General features: G+C 38.4%; 2 protein-coding genes across 6 annotated transcripts in view; one reads left to right on the top strand and one right to left on the bottom strand.

The window, feature by feature from the left end:
* Window positions 1-19,864, bottom strand: part of ndufa9a (NADH:ubiquinone oxidoreductase subunit A9a) — a 170,540-nt gene that overhangs the window by 92,252 nt on the left and 58,424 nt on the right. The gene's annotated exons all lie outside the window — the stretch shown is intronic.
* Window positions 1-19,864, top strand: part of c22h12orf4 (chromosome 22 C12orf4 homolog) — a 47,621-nt gene that overhangs the window by 4,718 nt on the left and 23,039 nt on the right. For all 5 annotated transcript variants that reach the window (XM_055653004.1, XM_055653003.1, XM_055653006.1 and 2 more), the window contains exons 2-11: window positions 3,818-4,023; window positions 6,555-6,700; window positions 7,226-7,407; window positions 8,057-8,156; window positions 9,515-9,636; window positions 10,359-10,456; window positions 10,563-10,760; window positions 11,761-11,889; window positions 13,164-13,238; window positions 18,428-18,630. In XM_055653004.1, coding sequence (XP_055508979.1) covers window positions 3,828-4,023; window positions 6,555-6,700; window positions 7,226-7,407; window positions 8,057-8,156; window positions 9,515-9,636; window positions 10,359-10,456; window positions 10,563-10,760; window positions 11,761-11,889; window positions 13,164-13,238; window positions 18,428-18,630 — 1,449 coding nt within the window. In that variant the 5' untranslated portion in view covers window positions 3,818-3,827. The remainder of the gene's footprint in view (window positions 1-3,817; window positions 4,024-6,554; window positions 6,701-7,225; window positions 7,408-8,056; window positions 8,157-9,514; window positions 9,637-10,358; window positions 10,457-10,562; window positions 10,761-11,760; window positions 11,890-13,163; window positions 13,239-18,427; window positions 18,631-19,864) is intronic.

The raw sequence follows: 19,864 nt of genomic DNA, 5'->3' as shown, positions 1-19,864 counted from the left end.
AAATAAACAAAACTAATTATGCAATTTACTTATTTAAATGATAATTATTGCCTTCCCCCTCGTACCTTCAAAATTCCCTTTAGGACCTTAGTTTTGCATTGAATCACATCCCTATCACACTTAATATAAACCTCTATCATATCATCACAATTCATGAGGCTCATTTACAATGTAATTATGAATCACCTTTTTTCTCAATGTAGAAAATGCCTTAAATTGGCCCTTTCCCTTGTTTATTACATTAGTTTACATGGATAGTAATTGCCATAAGCTAGGCCAGCTTAGGACATGTTATAAAAGGCAACTATGTTTGGTGAAAATATGCCACAGAAGTTGGGCATAATAGTTTAAGTAAATAATCTGGAACTAGCTATAATGTTAATTCTGCCTCTGAATTTGAGATATTTGCCATTCTTCTTTGAGTGGAATTGACTTTTATGATCGTCCTTTCTGAAGCTCAATCTGTTATGGGAAATGTGTAATCATATGTTCTCTAAACACCCAAACAGAATTGAGAAACACCGAATCTGCTGTGGGAAATGTATAATCATATACTCACCAGAAATCCAAACAAAATTGAGAAACACTGAAAAATCCACATCTTTAACACACTTGGGCAGTTTAAAAATGGGTGAACAAAGTAAAGTATTACCATAATATAAACTTAACGGAATCATTTTAGGATGGAAAAGTATGGCAGGTCAATCATTATTAGAGAAGGTATGATATTTTGAATGGGTTTGTTCTTCATCGGCATGTTTATATATTTTTTTCAATTATCTACGGGTTTGCTTATCTATTTTTCATGCAAACCTTTAGATTTCAATCCAGAGTTAAAACCACAATTTTGAAATCTTAGGAAATATAAATATGTTCTGGGAATTAAGCTTGCATGAAGTAGATGCAGTTTTGTAATTTATTAATATGACGTACTGTTTTCGAAACATCCACTTAAACTTCAAGCGCCAGGAAAACAAGGCGCGTGATGTGTATGCCATTGTATACATATTTTCATTCCCTTAGCAATCATAATCAAATTTGTCCTGTAATGGTATCTGGCCAAAATTGCTGACTTCATTGCCAGTTCTTGATATGTTCACTGAGGAAAGAAATTCATAAATCTTTATTAATCATAGTCATACAGTACTGAAACAGGCCTTTTGGCAAATAATTGTTCATGAAGACCAGGATGCCCCATCGAAGCTAGTCCCATTTACACACGTTTAGCCCATTAAACATTTCCTGAATATATTTGACAAAACAAAATCAAAAACACTACCCCATCAAGTAAGTCCTTGATACTATGGCACTGCTGGTCTATATGAGGAAAGTTTAAAAAAAAACCATACCATGACAACCATATTAGTCCTGCAACTGTTTGCAATCTCATCTATCAAGGCATATTTGTTCCTATAATTCCCGTTGACTAGGGGTCTATAGTACAATCCCAATGAGATGCTCAACCCCTTTTCACTGCTCAACACCACCCATATAACCTCGCTCGGCGATCCTTCTGTAATAACATCTCAGACTATGCCTTGATATTCTCCTTAAAACAATTCCCTCCCCTATTTCACCTGTAGCACTTATACCCTGCAACATTAAACTGCCAGCTCTGTCCTTCTCTTAGCCTCTTTTCTGTCCCTCTCTTATAATGACTATAATGTCAAGGAAGCACGTACCTATCTATGCCCTGAGATCATCTGCCCTGCCTGCTCTCCAATTGCAATTTAATCCCATCCGTCTTTCCTTGATCCCAACCATGCTCCCGCCTGTGCTGTCTACTGAACTTGTTATCATTGACATTTGTACTGACCCCCAGCCTTCCACCTGCCTCACTACTGCATTGGAACCTGTGCTGTCTCCCTGCCAATCTAGTTTAAACCCTCCTGAATAGCACTAGCAAACCTGCCTGCCAGGATATTGGTCCCCGTCCTGTTTGGGTGTAACCTGTCCCTCTTCTACGGGTTACATCTACCCCAGAAGAGATTCCATTGTTCCAAAAATGTGAATCCCTGCCCGTACACCAACTGCTCAGCCATGTATTCACCTGTGCTATTTTCCTAATAGTACCCTCACTACCATGTGGCACCAGGAGTAATCCAAAGGTCACATTTCTTGAGGTCTTGCTTTTTAATCTTTGGCTTAACTCCCTATATTCACTCTGCAGGATCTCATCCCTTTTGTCATCCCAGGTCAATATGCACAATTACTTTTGGCTGCTCCCCCTCCCTCTTGAGAATGGTCTGCAGCCACTCTGAGGCATCCTGGCATCAGGGAGGCAACACACCATCCTGGAGTTTTGTTTGTGCAACAGAATTTTCTGTCTATCTTCCTGTTTAATGACCCAAGCCTGCTGTGCCACTAGAACCAAATCTAGTGCAACAGACCTGACTGCCGCTTTCCTCTGAACGGTCATCTCCCCCAACAGTATCCAAAAGGATATACTTGTTTTGAAGGGGAATGGTCACAGAGTATTCTTGCACTCTCTGCCTGCTCCTTTACAAGTGGTCACCCATCTGCTTTATGCTTGTACCTTAGGGGTGACCACTTCGCTATAACTCCTACCCATGACGCTCTAATTTTCCGAGACAATCTTGAGGTTGTCCAGCTGCATCTACAGTTGCAGCTGAACACATTTCCCACTTTTCCCCAGAGATACTGGAAATCACCCTGCTTTCCCACACCCTGCTGGAGGAGCATACCAGCACCCTAACTGCCATCTCTACTGCACTAGACCAAGAATGACTTACCCAAAAAATAGATGCTTCCTTACAATAAACCAGGAATTTCCACTGAGTCTTGGAATAAAACATTAAAATTCCATAAAAGCATCATCTGGAATTATAGTATAGAAGTGGATGTAATTCATCTATTTTAGAAGGATTGGAAAACAGCTATTTCTCATCTTAGATTCATAACATGTTACAGCTAAAACTGAGTCAGTGTAGTCTATTAAATCCAGAAAGTAAACACACCAAACACTAGAAAGATTAAAAACAGGTAGTAGGCACTGGAAATACGCAATTAATCAGACAGCATGTGAGGGAAATGAACATTAATCAGATGAGAGGTTGTTAGCCTAATATGTTCTCATACTGCCTTCATATATGCTGCCTGAGTTGGTGAGTATTTAGTGTTTTCAATGTTTTATTTATTTAATTTCATCTAGTCAGTGTTTCCCCACATACAGTATTTCCACACTCACCACATGGTGTTGTCTTGAAGTAGAGCAACAGTGCTCTTTCTGATATTCATCCTTTAACCAAAGAAACAGATTATTCACTTTCACATTCCTGCTTGTAGGCAAACTAGTTATGTTGTTTTTCTACAGGATGGCAATCTTTAAGCATTCCTGCCATCTTAAGATTTTAAGATTAAAGGCACTATTTAAACTACTTTCCACAGCAAGTAAATAAGGATTACCGACACAATTAGACAACTTAATTTCTTTGTCGCTTGTTTATGATGTCACTTACAAATGAAGAAATGAGATTTGCAACATTAATGATATTGTTATTTAGTATTGTTATTGAATAAATTTGAGTTGCTAATAACTAAGTGTTTCAATAAACAATAAATGATTTAATTAAGAACACTTTTTTACTTTTCTTCCAATTTCATCCCAGTACTAATGAATTATGCAAGTTAACTTTATATATTTTGCCCCACACTTGGATGTAGAGTGCACTGATTGGTTTCTTTCTATACCGTAAATTGTGTTGAATTTTCCATGAATTAATCTGTTACACAGAACTCTACAATAATTTATTGTTTAATGACCTAATGGTTTATAATCTATTGTTATTTATTTCAGAAGTGGAAAGATGCTTTTGGGCACAAGAATAAAAGAGAAACCTCCACATTTCCAGTCATCGGAAAAAACATTTGTCTTTAACTTTAAGACAGGACATGAGACAAATGTGCTAACAGTACCCATCTTGATTCCTATGCAAGGAAGCATCAGTGATTTACATGGCCGTCTTATGCTTTTACACAATCTTCCTTATTTTGTCGAGAGTGGTGAGTATTTTATTTGAAATTTGAAAACCAGCTCGACCATTGAGCAACACAAAGATGTATATCGTCAAGTGCTTTCACCTTAGCTATTTAGCAAAACTGGAATCCTGTAGTTTTTCTGTGAGGGGAAGATCCAGACTTTCCTGGTCTAAAACAGCCATTAGTTAATCTGTCTACCCATTCATCCTTGTCTACCCAATTTGTTGCTGATCATATCCTCACCACTGATGCTATGGTAGCAATGTTATTCTAGCCTGTTTGTACATAACATTTGGCGATTTATTGTGTACTTATTTATTTTGGCTGCATTTCTTTCCTTACAAGGCAAATTACAAGCATCCATGAGTTAAGTAGTGTGAGGAGTAATGCCAAAATATACCACTTGAAACCAAATCATTTTGTTACATTAATAAATATGCCTCAGTCTGAAATTTCAATACTTGCGAGCTATCTAAAATATAAAGAATACTGCATTTAAAGCATACTGCGTAGGCTTGGCGATCGTTTTGCCCAACACTTCCACTCGGTTTGCATTAACCTACCTCATCTCCCAGTGGGTCAGCACTTCAACTCCCCCTCCCATTCCGAATCCGACCTTTCTGTCCTGGGCATCCTCCATGGCCAGAGTGAGCACCACCGTAAATTGGAGGAGCAGCACCTCATATTTTGCTTGGGCAATTTGCACCCCAGCGGCATGAACATTGACTTCTCTTACTTCTCTCCTGCTTTCTCCTCCCCTTCTCAGCTCTCCCTCAGCCCACTGTCTCCGCCTCTTCATTTCTTCTTCCCCCCCCCCCCCCCACCCTCACATCAGTCTGAAGAAGGATCTCGACCCGAAACGTTGCCTATTTCCTTCGCTCCATAGATGCTGCCTCACCTGCTGAGTTTCTCCAGCATTTTTGTCTACCTGCATTTATATTCACTTGCTTGAAGGTTGTGGCTTGACCCAACCTACAGTCCGTTATGCTCATATTAAAATTAAATGCAAAGAGTATCATCCCAGCACTATAAAATAAAGACATGCATCATCAAATCTGTGCGTATGGGAAGGATGTTTATTTATTAACTATCTATTGGAAATGATAGAGTGAATCAGACACTGACAGTATATCTATTGGGCCTTGTTTCAAATGCATCCCAGGCTGACAGGATGTTCCACAGTATATGATTCTTGCATGGGAAAAAAATCTGTTTAATTATTATCATGCCTTCTCTGTCATCCAGTATAAAGAAATGTGTAACTTTAATAGCATTAATCTGGCAGTTCGCTCAGAGTGGTTGCAAGTTATAGGTTGCAATCGAAATTGGGTGAATATTTCATTATTAGCCCTTTGGGGCAAATTAAAGTTGGGACTGTAGAACATTGATTGGGCATGTAAAATAACTTTATACAATACAAGAAGCGGAACAGGATCTTGAGTTGTTTTTAAATGCACACAAGATTATCATCTCCTGCTTTGATGGGAAAATTATCTTCTACACAAAATGTTATGCTGAGAAGTTTAGTATTTATTACTAAAATCCAATTGAGTTCAAGTGTCACTAAATTCAAAGGTACACAAAAATGCTGGAGAAACTCAGCGGGTGCTGCAGCATCTATGGAGCGAAGGAAATAGGTAACGTTTCGGGCCGAAACCCTTCTTCAGACTGATGTCACTAAATTCAGTTTGAAACACTCCTTTTTTGAACAAGGGGTAGCATTTGCAGACTTCCAGTCCTTGGACTCATACACCTATGAATCTATATGTTTGGAAGATTATGACTGAGACCTCTAAAAGTGTCTTCCTCAGCAACGAGGTTACATCCCATCTGGACTATTTGAATTGTTATTGGTCTGTGTCGGACTTCACCTTTCTAGTATCTCTTCATTAGCAATTTTGAGATTGTACCAATATCGTTTTTCTTGGTAAAGGCATGTACTCATAGAGACATGTAGAGATACTCGTATTAATAAAATGAGAATTGCACAAACCAGATGCTGCCTAGACTTCTCTAGTAATGTAATACTGCCAATGTCGTCCCCATTGAAATGCCAATTGAATGAGTGTCTCAGCACCTAAAAGTAACAAAAATGCAACCATTATGCATGTTTCACAACAGTCAAAGCTTTTAGTTTTCTGTTCCAATTTATGATGGCTTCAGAAGAAATTAATATTACGCACATAATCCCGTCATCTGGTGTGCATCAGTAAAGGTCAGGATAGCAACATGATTAGCATATGGTAGTCCTCGGTCCATTTTTCTAGCTAGTGCAATTTAATCTGAAAATGATTACCAATGCAGTCTACTTTAGGAAATGTCAAAATTGGCTGTATCTTATAAAAAAAAAACAAATACCACAAATGTGAATTTCTAGGTTCTTCCTTTATAATGTAGTATTTTATTTAACTTTGTACCATTGTGTTACATATGCTCTGTCAGATTTAATACAATAACACAAAATGGTTGAAAACAGGATGTATCTTATCATCTTAAGAAATGTATTTTAAATGTAGGAAAATTACATCTTCAGTGTTGTTTCAAATGTCTTACAGATTTAAAAAAATCTCTTTATCAATTTATTGATGAAGAAACTAAAAATAATTATGACAAAGAAGCAGAAACTGCCTTAGAAAAACTAAAAAGCAGCGACCGGAATACTGAACAACTTGTTAATGCTTGGGCTAAAGCTTACCATGAGGTATGTATTTTAGTAATGTCAGTCAGTAGTTTGCAGATATCTAATAATGTGGAACCAACTAGACAATTGGCAGAAAAATAGATTTTTGTTTTGGACTATGGTTCAGTATCTGCTGTGTCCAAAAGAGAACTGTCAATAAAAATCTTATACAATTATAATTTTCGGTATTTAGCAGGGCTCATGTTTCAGTGACTAACCTAACATAGTAATAATACAAGATGTTGTACCAAAATATAGATGGCTTTGTTGAATTGGAGATTATAGACAATTGTTTTAAGTACGTCGTGACAGGTCTTATAACTTCTTTTTCAAATGTTTACAGCCACACAATTCCAATTCGCAAATATTTTATTGATGTTTTACTTAAATTTACTGTTGTTCTACTATTGTCTGACTTGTGTCATATGTTGTGTGGTTGCAACCCATTTAATTCTATAGATTTGATGTTTCAATTGTGTAAAATACAACATAAATTTAAAGACGAGACCGGCTTGTGTTTGACTAAATGATTTCATTATTTACTAGACCACGTTAGAATATGCTAGGCCAGAAGAGCCAAGTTGGGATGAAGATTTTGCAGATGTGTACCATGATTTGATTCATTCTCCAGCATCCGAGACTTTACTCAACCTGGAACATAATTACTTTGTCAGAGTCTCAGAGCTTATAAGTGAAAGAGACATGGAATTGAAGAAACTGCAGGAAAGGTTTGCAGTTTTTTTTTATACAAACAAAAGTATCTGCATAATATGCAGGTTTTCAACCTTGCTTGAAGATGGAATGCACACTTGATCCTAGAAACCCAGCCAAGCATTGTTGAATCCAGCACAAATGAAGAAGGAATGCAATAACCATGGAATTCCAGACTAGAATTAGTTGTCATTGTGTGCCAAGTTTGACCAGAGCTATGAAGATGAAATTATAATTATTTAAACATAGAATTCTGTCACTATAATTTGAAGCAGTTCACTAGACGAGGTTAGTGAGTCTAAATTGACGCAGTTGATATTTATTGATCTTTGCAACATTTCACACAACTTCACACAAAATCTAATACCAGCGGTAAAACTATTATCTCTAAAACAATTATTTTAATTGACAGCATACACCTTCACAAAAATGATTCCCTCAGTATCACATCATGTCCAGATTTAACATGTAAACTTTCAAGTCATTTACTGTTCAATAAAAATTGAATCTGAATAAATTACATTTGGTGTATTACATTACATTAGAATAATATATATGTATTTTGATGTTACCTGTTATCACTTTTTATTGCTTTTCTTTGTGTTTGGAAGGATAGTATATTATCTATCTTCCAAAAGAAAGCAGTTCCTTTATTTTTTTTAATAGGCAGTCTGTAGAAATGGACAAAGTGATGCAAGAGCTGGGAAAAACACTTACAGATCAAGATGTAAACTCAGTCGCTGCTCAGCACTTTGATTCCCAGCAGGTAATCGAACTGTATTTCTTCACTGATTACACTATATCCATGTAATATTTCCTGCTTCAACGTCACAGGCACTGTTGGATCAGTTACATCAGTATTGGTGCACAAAATTAATAATGTGAAACAAAACCTTTCATTTTGTGAACTGCCATGTATTTTTGTGTGAAGAAATTGTTCTAATTAATATGCAGAGAAAAAAAATTAGCTCCACAAGGCATCATCCAACCTGCACTTAAAGCACACGTTAACATCTTTAACTCTGGTGCTGATTGCATTATATAATATTGTTCTGTGCGTACATTTTTACAGCATGAACATGGTATTGGAATTCGCTGCAATTTAGAAACATGAGAGGGGATCTTATAGAAACATATAAAATTCTTAGAGGATTGGGCAGGGTAGATGCAGGAAATTTGCTCCCGATGTTGGGGGAGTCCAGAACCTGAGGTCACAGTTTAAGAATAAGGAGAAGGCCATTTAGGACTGAGATGAGGAAATACTTTTTCACCCAGAGAGTGAATCTGTGGAATTCTCTGCAACAGAAGGCAGTGGGGGCCAATTCACTGGATGTTTTCAAGATAGAATTAGATTTAGCGCTTAGGGCTAAGGGAATCAAGGGATATGGGGAAAAAGCCAGAATGGGGTATTGATTTTGAATGATCAGCCATGATCATATTGAATGGCGGTGCTGGCTTGAAGGGCCGAATGGCCTACCCCAGCACCCATTTTCTATGTTACTGGAGTAAAGGAATGGGAGATTGCAACCTTCACGTGGTCCACCCTGTTTCAACTAATGCAATCAACCCGACGTGCACAAACAAATAGATGTAGTGTTTTGGCGTCTACAACTTTAGGCTCTGCACGCCTTACACAAGAAGAAAAAGACTGGAGTAAAACTCTGATCATTTGCTATCCAACTATTCAGAATTTCTGATGGTTCAGCGTCTGGCTACCAATTGGTCTTTGTGTTTTCTGCTCTATGGGCCCCACAACCAAGCTCCCACTCACACCGACGCCCCAGTTTCCACCCTCCCATTCCACTCAACGAGGACCCAATTCCCATGCTCCCCTTAAGCTTACCTGATTAACTGGCAACATTTGTTATAATGCTGCCTAACATCTAGAAGAAATAACTAAAAATGTTTTGGCCCATTAGTAGAAATTGAATCCAATGGTCCACATAATTGGCTAGGCTGACACCACCAAACCTCCGAATCTGCCAGGTTATCAGAGTTTTATTGATTTGAGAAAACCAGTTTATGCTCACTATTACAATATGAAGGTGTGAAACCATTGCACTTTATGCAAAAAGTAAGACTTAAATAATGATTTGTAAGCATCTGTACAATTTCTGCAATTAGGTACTGGAGAATAAATGGGCCAGCGAATTGAAACAACTCATGACTATTCAGAAACAGGAGTACCAAGAGTGGGTGATAAAACTACATCAGGACATGCAAAATCCTAACAACAATACAGTCAGGTAACCTATCTATGAATTTTCTTCTTTCATTTATTTCCATTGTTATCATGACACAAATATTTTAAAAGGCACTGGCCTAATCAAACCCAGAATGCCCTAGTCAATGAGTAGTTATTGGGCACTATGTTGTTTTATAATTCAACTAAACATTGTTTCTTGTATTTTGCATTTGGTTTTGTCATCTTGATTTTTGTTTTTGCTTTTTAGCTGCTCTGTATCACTTTTTAATTATCAAATTAACCATTTCGAAGACTAATAAGTTTAACATTTGTGATTTTGTTTCTGATTCCAAATGGACAATAATAAAGGAATGGCAGAGTACTAATGAAAGCTAATAGCTAGTCTGTGATTTAGACTTCAGTTCAGTAAGCATAGAATGCTTTATTGACTTCCAAGCACCTGGTCATTAAATTTAGTAGTCATTGATTCCACTTGTTGAAAGTTGAGACTAAAAACAAGATTCTTCAAAATTTACTTTAATTTTTGGATGCTTTTGAATTTATTATATACTTACATATGCTGATATTTTGGCAGTTTCTGAATAATTCGTTCTCTTATGATTGAAGAAAATTGGATTATTTTCCGTTTTCAACTTATCTAAAACTTGAGGACCTGATAAATTATTTAAACTTGATACACGTAGAAAAGATATTAATTTGCCGTAAATTGAATTGGGTTTTATATACATTTTGCAAATAAATAATTTTCTTTGCTTTTTGAAGTGAAGAAATCAAGGTAAAGCAAAGCCAATCCACGGTAACAAGTGAACGAGTGTTTGAAGAACGATCTTTGTTGGAAGAAAGTTTTACCATACATTTAGGTAGGAAATTATTTTACCGTTTTAAATCCTCCAATCTTAGATATATCTTGAAATGTTTATCTATTTAACCTGGGTCTTAAAATACCTGTACATTCTTACACCACAGGAGCTCAACTGAAAACCATGCACAACTTACGGCTGGTGAGAGCTGATGTCCTTGATTTTTGTAAACACAAGCGCAATCAACAAAGTGGTGTTAAACTTCAGAGATTACAGACAGCACTCTCACTATATTCCACTTCCCTCTGTGGACTCGTCTTGCTTGTTGATAACCGCATCAATTCCTATAGCGGTATCAAACGAGGTACTACAAAGCAGTATTTGTGTTTTTTTAAACAAAACATTGGAAGTAATTGACATATCAGGCAGCATTTTTAACGAGGGAAAAAGGGAATTAACCTTTCAGTTCAGGGAGGGGGGGGAGGGGGGGGAGGGGGGGGGGGGGGAGGAGGGGGGGAAGAGAGAGAGAATAACATTCTTGCTTGCTGCAGCACAACAGAGTATTGTAAGCATAAATACAGAACAGTTCAGTGTGTATATAGCATAGACCACACATATACGCATAAATAAACAGTTAACAGATAAACAGATAAATGTTTAAGAAGGAACTGCAGATGCTGGAAAATCGAAGGTAGACAAAAGTGCTGGAGAAACTCAGCAGGTGAGGCAGCATCTATGGAGTGAAGGAAATAGGCAATGTTTCGGGTCGAGACCTTTGTTCAGATAAAGTGCAATAGGCTGTTACAGTTCAGAGTTTGTTTGCGAGTTTAACAGCCTGATGGCTGTGGGGAAGAATCTGTACCTGGATGTACCAGATTTCTGGCTCCTGTACCTTCTACCCGATGGTAGAGGAGAGATGAGTGCGTGGCAGGATGGTGTGGGTCGATGATGTTGGCAGCCTTTTTGAGGCAGCGACTGCGATAGATCCCTTCGATGGTGGGGAGGTCAGAGCCGATGATGGACTGGGCAGTGGTCACAACTTCCTGCATTCTTTTCCGCTCCTGGACGCTCAAGTTGCCGAACCAAGCCACGATGCAACCAGTCAGCATGCTCTCTACTGTGTACCTGTAGAAGTTGTCAAAAGGATACAAGACACTAACAGCATCAGAACAGGTGTAATGGGAATGGATGACTGAGAGATTGGAATACTGTTCATGTAGAAATAGGGCAAAAGGAGGGATGTAAACAAAATAGATGTTTAATTAATCCCCAGTAAGCCTTTTGCAATAGTACTGTCTTATAATGTAAAATCAGGAAGAGCAATTCCACACAATTCCAATATTTTAATTATCCATCCATACTAGATTTTGCAACGGTTTGCCATGAGTGCACTGATTTCCATTTTCCTAGAGTGGAACAACAGCTTCAGATTGTCCAGCAAGTTGTACTTTATGCAAGTGCTCAACGTAATAAGAAATCGAAGGAAAGAGCCGGTAAGTTAGAAAGTGCAAATACAATTGCAAACTTCATTGTTACTTTTTTTGCCTGTCTGGCCCAGTTCTATAATGAATAAAGTTGCTTCAAACTGCACTTGTGGTTTGGAAGTTTATATATGATAGGCTGTTATGATAGGAAGCCAGTTTTAAATCTTGAGTATTAATCCAAAAAAAAAAATCTTATTATTGCTAACATTTTATTTATTTTTGCCTCATGATATAAACATGAGATCTCTTATGAGTGTAGCTGAAGTTCTATCAATGTTTCAGTGTTTCTCTTCCCCAGCCAAAATGTCATTACTAATAATGTGAGAGTTGAACAGAAAACATAGCTTTTAATAGCAACTTTTATTTTTTTAATGTAGTTGATTCTTTTATTATGGACCTAAAAGTGATGATAATTATGAAACTATCAAAATTTACACAATAACTGAGGAAGTATGTATTTTAGTTCAGTTTATTATTGCCGGGTATACCAAGGGACAGATTTTTATTGGATGTTTGCAGTTCAAGTCAACAAGTTCCTCGTCTTGATTCCCTTATCTTGAGAGCAGCGTTAGCAGTGTTCTGCTATGTAATAAGCAGAAATCAGAGAATCAATACCAACTTACAACTGTTCTGAAGTTAACAATGCCTAAAAAATGTATATTGTTTAATGGGATGTAATTGAGTTTTTAATATGTATAACTGTATTTATTGCATATCAGCCTCTCTGACTTAAGAAAGTAATTTTATGTGGATCCTACAACTGATAATTATTTCAAAGCTCCTGATTTTTTATCTATTTTTACTTTATTAAAGTTTGTTTATGATAATTAAACCTTTAACATTATCTCATGTATATAGCCCTTTTTTTTTCATTCTCTATAAAATGATTAAAAAGGTAGTTTAAATATTAGAGCTTTTGATTTCTGGATTTTATGTACTGTTAAGAAATCTTCAGTGTGTTTGGCTAGTCATTCTGCTTGATGACTTCATTGTTGCTGAATGGTAGATATCCCAATTGACGGATACCTGACGGCAACTGACAAAGAGAAATGAAACCTCGCCGCAGAGATCAGTGAATCGTTGAGGGCATTCTAAGTGCCTTGCTTCATTGCTGATTACAAAATCCAGGCTGATAAGTCACAATTGTGGCATTTACACTTGTAGACCTGTACAGTGATTATCTTAAAACACTGGATGATCTATTAAATGTTGATAAAAAATAAAAGCAATACATTCCAGTAGTTACTAAAATAGTTAACGACAAAATATTTTTTCCACACAAGAGTTGTCAAATGGAAATGGGGGGAATGAAGATAAGTCAAAGACTGGAGAAAGAAATCCATCGAATATTTTGCCAGGTACGTGGAACTGCACATTTCATTGTGAATTAATATATTGCATTCTATTGATTAACCCCCCAGTAATAATGGGAAAGATGGTGAAGGAGCCGAAACCATGGCTTATCTTGGCTTATGTACGGCACTTCTGGTTTTTAGTTCAATTGTGAATGTGTTTGTATCCAGAACTGCATGCTCTATTTCTGTAAATGTTGCATTGTAGAACTGCTCCATTAATTGGAACTTTAGGAAAGAAACATTTAAGGGCCTGTTCCACTTGGGCGTCATTTGCGCGTAATTTACACGTCATCGTTTATGCATCACGACGCACGCGTTGTGACGAGCGCGTCATGATGCGCGCATGGTACGCATTACGTGCGCATGGTTCGTGGTGACCTAGGCAGTGACGCGCAGTCGCGCGCGGCGCCCCAGGATTTTGTGATGTACAAAATCTTCGCACGCCATCCCCGCGACGCGCAAATGATGCCCAAGTGGGACAGGCCCTTTAAGCTCCAATTGCAGTGCCTGTTAATTAACCTGTTTATTTGGAAACGTTGATTCTCCTTTAACTTGTTCTGCTGAGCAATCTGTGAGCATAAAAGTGATATCAATTACAAGAATCAATGCAAATTATCACAGAATTTAGACTATATAATTCATTTGTGATTTTTAAAATAAAAATAATACACATCAGAAATTTATGATATAAAAAAAGGTTTTCTCTTGGGTTTCTCTTGCCATTCAATATCTAATTAATTTAATTTGAACTTCCAATTTTGTGAAGATAGACATAAAAAGCTGGAGTAACTCAGCGGGACAGGCAGCATCTCTGGAGAGAAGGAATGGATGACATTTCGGGTCGAGACCCTTCCTTGAAAGCTTTGGCATCAATCTTTCTGAAAGACCACTGCTGATGTTTTGAGGCCAGATTTTGGAGATAATAAAGCAGATTATATGTTCCCAATCCTTGGCTCAAATGCCTCATTTATCAGCATTCCTAATACCTGGTTCCGGTCATGTACCTAGCCATGTTTCTGACCATTGATTACACTGCATATCTAACCAAATTCGCTGTCCACCCTGAATACCCATATCAGACACTGTGTAGGTCAAAATGCTGTACTATCATTCAGCTGTGGAGGAATACTGGATTGACACCTGGAAGTATGATGTTGTGGCGATCAGTGAAACATGGTTGCAGGAGGGCTGTGATTGGAAACTAAATATTCCAGGATTTCGTTGCTTCAGGTGTGATAGAATTGGAGGGGCAAGAGGTGGAGGTGTTGCATTGCTTATCAGGGAAGATATTACAGCAGTGCTTTGGCAGGATAGATTAGAGGGCTCGTCTAGGGCTGAGAAATGGGAAAGGGGTAGCAACACTTATAGGGGTGTATTATAGACCGCCAAATGGGGAGCGAGAATTGGAAGAGCAAATATGTAAGGAGACCGCAGATATTAGTAGTAAGCACAAGGTAGTGATTGTGGGAGATTTCAATTTTCCACACATAGACTGGGAAACACATTCTGTAAATGGGCTGGATGGTTTGGAGTTTGTAAAATGTGTGCAGGATAGTTTTTTGCAGCAATACATAGAGGTACCTACTAGAGAAGGGGCGGTGCTGGACCTCCTGTTAGGAAATGAGACGGGTCAGGTGGCAGGCTTTGGGGAACAGTTCGGATCCAGTGATCACAATACCATTAGTTTCAATATAATTATGGAGAGGGTCAGAACTGGACCTAGGGTTGAGATTTTTGATTGGAGAAAGGCTAACTTTGAGGAGATGCGAAAGGATTTAAAAGGAGTAAATTGGGACATTTTGTTTTATGGGAAAGATGTGGAAGAGAAATGGAGGACATTTAAAGGTGAAATTTTAAGAGTACAGAATCTTTATGTCCCTGTTCGGTTGAAAGGAAATAGTAAAAATTGGAAAGAGCTATGGTTTTCAAGGGAAATTGGACACGGTTCAGAAAAAGAGAGAGATCTACAATAATTATAGGCAGCATGGAGTAAATGAGGTGCTTGAGGAGTATAAAGAATGTAAAATGAATCTTAAGAAATAAATTAGAAAAGCTAAAAGAAGATATGAGGTTGTTTTGGCAAGTAAGGTGAAAGTAAATCCAAAGGGTTTCTACAGCTATATTAATAGCAAAAGGATAACGGGGGATAAAATTGGTCCATTGGAGAGACAGAGTGGACAGCTATCTGCAGAGCCAAAAGAGATGGGGGAGATATTGAACAATTTATTTTCTTCAGTATTCACCAAGGAGAAGGATATTGAATTATGTGAGGTAAGGGAAACAAGTAGAGTAGCTATGGAAACTATGAGATTCAAAGAAGAGGAAGTACTGACACTTTTGAGAAATATAAAAGTGGATAAGTCTCCAGGTCCGGACAAGATATTCCCTAGGACATTGAGGGAAGTTAGTGTAGAAATAGCAGGGGCTATGACAGAAATATTTCAAATGTCATTAGCAACGGGAATAGTGCCGGAGGATTGGCGTACTGCGCATGTTGTTCCATTGTTTAAAAAGGGTTCTAAGAGTAAACCTAGCAATTATAGACCTGTTAGTTTGCGCATGTCAGTGGTGGGCAAATTAATGGAAAGGATACTTAGAGATAATATATATAAGCATCTGGATAAACAGGGTCTGATTAGGAACAGTCAACATGGATTTGTGCCTGGAAGGTCATGTTTGACTAATCTTCTCGAATTTTTTGAAGAGGTTACTCGGGAAATTGCTGAGGGTAAAGCAGTGGATGTTGTATTTATGGACTTCAGTAAGGCCTTTGACAAGGTTCCTCATGGAAGGTTGGTTAAGAAGGTTCAATTGTTGAGTATTAATGGTGGAGTAGCAAGATGGATTCAACAGTGGCTGAATGGGAGATGCCAGAGAGTAATGGTGGATGGCTGTTTGTCAGGTTGGAGGCCAGTGACTAGTGGGGTGCCACAGGGAACTGTGTTGGGTCCACTTGTTTGCCATGTACATCAATGATCTGGATGATGGTGTGGTAAATTGGATTAGTAAGTATGCAGATGATACTAAGATAGGTGGTGTTGTAGATAATGAAGTAGATTTTCAAAGTCTACAGAGAGATTTATGCCAGTTGGAAGAGTGGGCTGAAAGATGGCAGATGGAGTTTAATGCTGATAAGTGTGAGGTGCTACATCTTGGCAGGACAAATCAAAATAGAACGTATATGGTAAATGGTAGGGAATTGAAGAATGCAGGTGAACAGAGGGATCTGGGAATAACTGTGCACAGTTCCCTGAAAGTGGAATCTCATGTAGATAGGATGGTAAAGAAAGCTTTTGGTGTCCTGGCCTTTATAAATCAGAGCATTGAGTATAGAAGTTGGGATGTAATGTTAAAATTGTACAAGGCATTGGTGAGGTCAATTCTGGAGTATGGTGTACAATTTTGGTTGCCTAATTATAGGAAGGATGTCAACAAAATAGAGAGACTACAGAGGAGATTTACTAGAATGTTGCCTGGGTTTCAGCAACTAAGTTACAGAGAAAGGTTGAACAAGTTAGGTCTTTATTCTTTGGAGCGCAGAAGGTTAAGGGGGGACTTGATAGAGGTCTTTAAAATGATGAGAGGGATAGACAGAGTTGACGTGGATAAGCTTTTTCCCACTGAGAGTAGGGAAGATTCAAACAAGAGGACATGACTTGAGAATTAAGGGACAGAAGTTTAGGGGTAACATGATGGGGAACTTCTTTACTCCGAGAGTGGTAGCTGTGTGGAATGAGCTTCCAGTGAAAGTGGTGGAGGCAGGTTCGATTTTATCATTTAAAAATAAATTGGATAGTTATATGGACGGGAAAGGAATGGAGGGTTATGGTCTGAGTGCAGGTAGATGGGACTAGGGGAGAATACGTGTTCGGCACGGACTTGAAGGGTCGAGATGGCCTGTTTCCGTGCTGTAATTGTTATATGGTTATATGGTTAATACTGTGCCCCACCAGTGCAAGTCCCACAAAGGGTAACTGTCCTCAGACAGCATCCCACACTACAGCCTGCAGTAGCTACAAAGTGTCCATCTTATGGGCTGCCCCAAGGTTTACCATAATTGACACCTGCAAAGAAACTCTTATCTACCAATAGGAAATTGTGCTAAAATAACAACAGATAAAGATGAAACACTCAGCACATCAGGCAGTATCTGAGGAAAATGAAATATAGCTGAGGGATATGATCAGATGGGTCTTGTGCTCAGCATGCACCAAATGAAGTCCTGTACCAACCTCCTCTGCTGAACCACAATGCCCCTACCATGAGTTATGGCGGGAACCTGGAAGATGTAGATCATCTGCCAGGTCTTGGGAGACACTCCTCAACAAAGACGAGCATCAATGGTGAAATTCAGAGTATTTGAAAATCAAATCTACAAACCTGGCATCAAACTCTTGATCTCTGGCCAGCAGTGATCCCAATCTTCCTATGTGTGTCGGGGACTGTGATTCTGGCAACTGGCATATTAATACCCTGGAAAGATACCACCAATGACTTCCTAACAAAATCCTCAAAATTCATTGGAAGGATAGGCAAACCATCAGAATAGTCCTAACCTGTGCTAAGATGGTCAAAATTATGCAGTGCATTGTTAGGGTAGGTAATGCAAAACTTTCCCCTTAGCAGTGTCCAAGACCAGAGGACACAAGCTTAGAGTAAGTGGTATGAGATTCAAAGGGAATTTGAGGAAGATTAGTTTTCACCTAGAGTAGTTGAAATCTTGCGAGGGTGTGTATACATTTTGTCCAGTTGCCTGTCAATATTTGAATTATGTAGGACTCCATTTTCATCATACTTGCACAAGAGTTTTCCATCAGTGTTTGGAAAGATAGTCTTTCATTAGTGGAGCATATTAATGGGTTTAAATATAGGTGCCATTGAGACCAATAGTATGAATTATCAGTAATACTATGAAGACAATATGAATTGCATTGATCATCCATTAATTTGCCATGACAACCCAGATTGCATTCAGCGCATTAAGAAATGTGAATGATTCTCTATTGATGTTCTAAAACGACCTTTACACATGGTATAATGCTTCTTTTACTTTAATAATGGGTGGTACCACCTCATATTTTCAACACCTTCAGTAGTTATTTTTCTTCAAATGATTAACAATGTAGGTGTGCTTGAAGTGATTTCAAAAAGTTTAATTTTGTCATATAAAATGTTTTTATTTATTTCGACAGGAGAATTTTACACCACAAGACATTCTAACCTTTCTGAAGTTCATGTTGTCTTTCATCTGTGTGTGGACGACAATGTGAGATCTAGCAATATTACAGCCCGTGATCCAGCAATTATGGGCCTACGTAACATTCTGAAAGTCTGTTGCACTCATGATATAACAACGATAACAATTCCTCTCTTATTGGTGCATGATATGTCTGAGGTAAATGGAAAAGTGTTAAGGCAAGGAAGCATTGGATTGTATCAAAGTGATTTATAACATGTTACACCGTGGGTAGCACGGTGGCGCAGCAGTAGAGCTGCTGCTTGCAACGCTGGAGACCCGGGTTCGATCCCGGCTACAGGGGGCTGTCTGTATGCAGTTTGTACGTTCTCCCCGTGACCGCATGGGTTTTCTCCAAGAGCTTATGTTGCCTCCCACACTCCAAAGACATACAGGTTTTTAGGTAAATTGGATTGGTATAAGTGTAAATTGTCCATAGTGTTTAGGATAATGTAGGGACATTTGTTATCTTTCTTTAATTCCTACCTCTACATAACTTCACCAGCATTTCAGATTTGGCAGACAGCTACTGTAGACATCGAATGTGGCAGGTCGTGTCTTACTAAATTGATTGAGTTTTTTGAGAATGGGACAAAGGAGATTGATGAAGATAGGGCAGTGGACGTTGTGTACATGGATTTTAGATAAGGTCCCACATTGTATGTTATCCAGAGAAGATTAAGATGTATGGGATTCACGATGACTTGGTCATATGGATTCATAACTGGCTTATTCATTGAAGACAGAGGGTTGTGGTGGAAGGTATATATTCTTGTTGGAGGTCTGTGACCAGTGGAATTCTGCAGGGATCTGTGCTGGGACCTCTGCTGTTTGTGAGCTATATAAGTGACTTGGACGAAAATGCACTTGGGTTAGTGAGTAAGTTTGCTGATGACACCAACATTCGAGGAATTGCAGATGGTGACAAAGGTTGTCAGAAGAAACACTAGGATATAGGTCAGCTACAGAAATAAGCGGAGAAATGGTTGATGGAGTTTAACCTGAGCAAGTGTGAGGAGTTGCACTTTGGGAGGTTGAATATTAGGAGAGAATTTACAGTTAATGGCAAGACGTTAACAGCATTGATCTAGAGCCCAAGTTCATAGCTCGCTGAAGGTGGCAGGATACGTAGATGGATGGTTTAAAAAAAAAAGCATATGGTATGCTTGCTTTCATTGCTTGGGCCATTTAGTATCAGAGACAGGAAGTCTTGATCTTCCTCTTGTGTATGGCGTGCACAGCCTAAAGTTGTAGGACAACTTGTTCTATTTGATATTATTTGATTGTGCACGCCAGGTTGATTGCATTCCTGGAAACTGGGCGGACCACGTGAAGATTGCAATCTTCCACCCCAAGGAAGTCTTGATGCAGCTCTATAAGACTTTGGTTGGGC

Source organism: Leucoraja erinacea, chromosome 22, assembly GCF_028641065.1.
Source record: "Leucoraja erinacea ecotype New England chromosome 22, Leri_hhj_1, whole genome shotgun sequence".
NCBI lineage: Eukaryota > Metazoa > Chordata > Chondrichthyes > Rajiformes > Rajidae > Leucoraja > Leucoraja erinaceus.
Note: the sequence above shows the minus strand (reverse complement) of the source record. Positions and strands in the feature narration are given on the sequence as shown.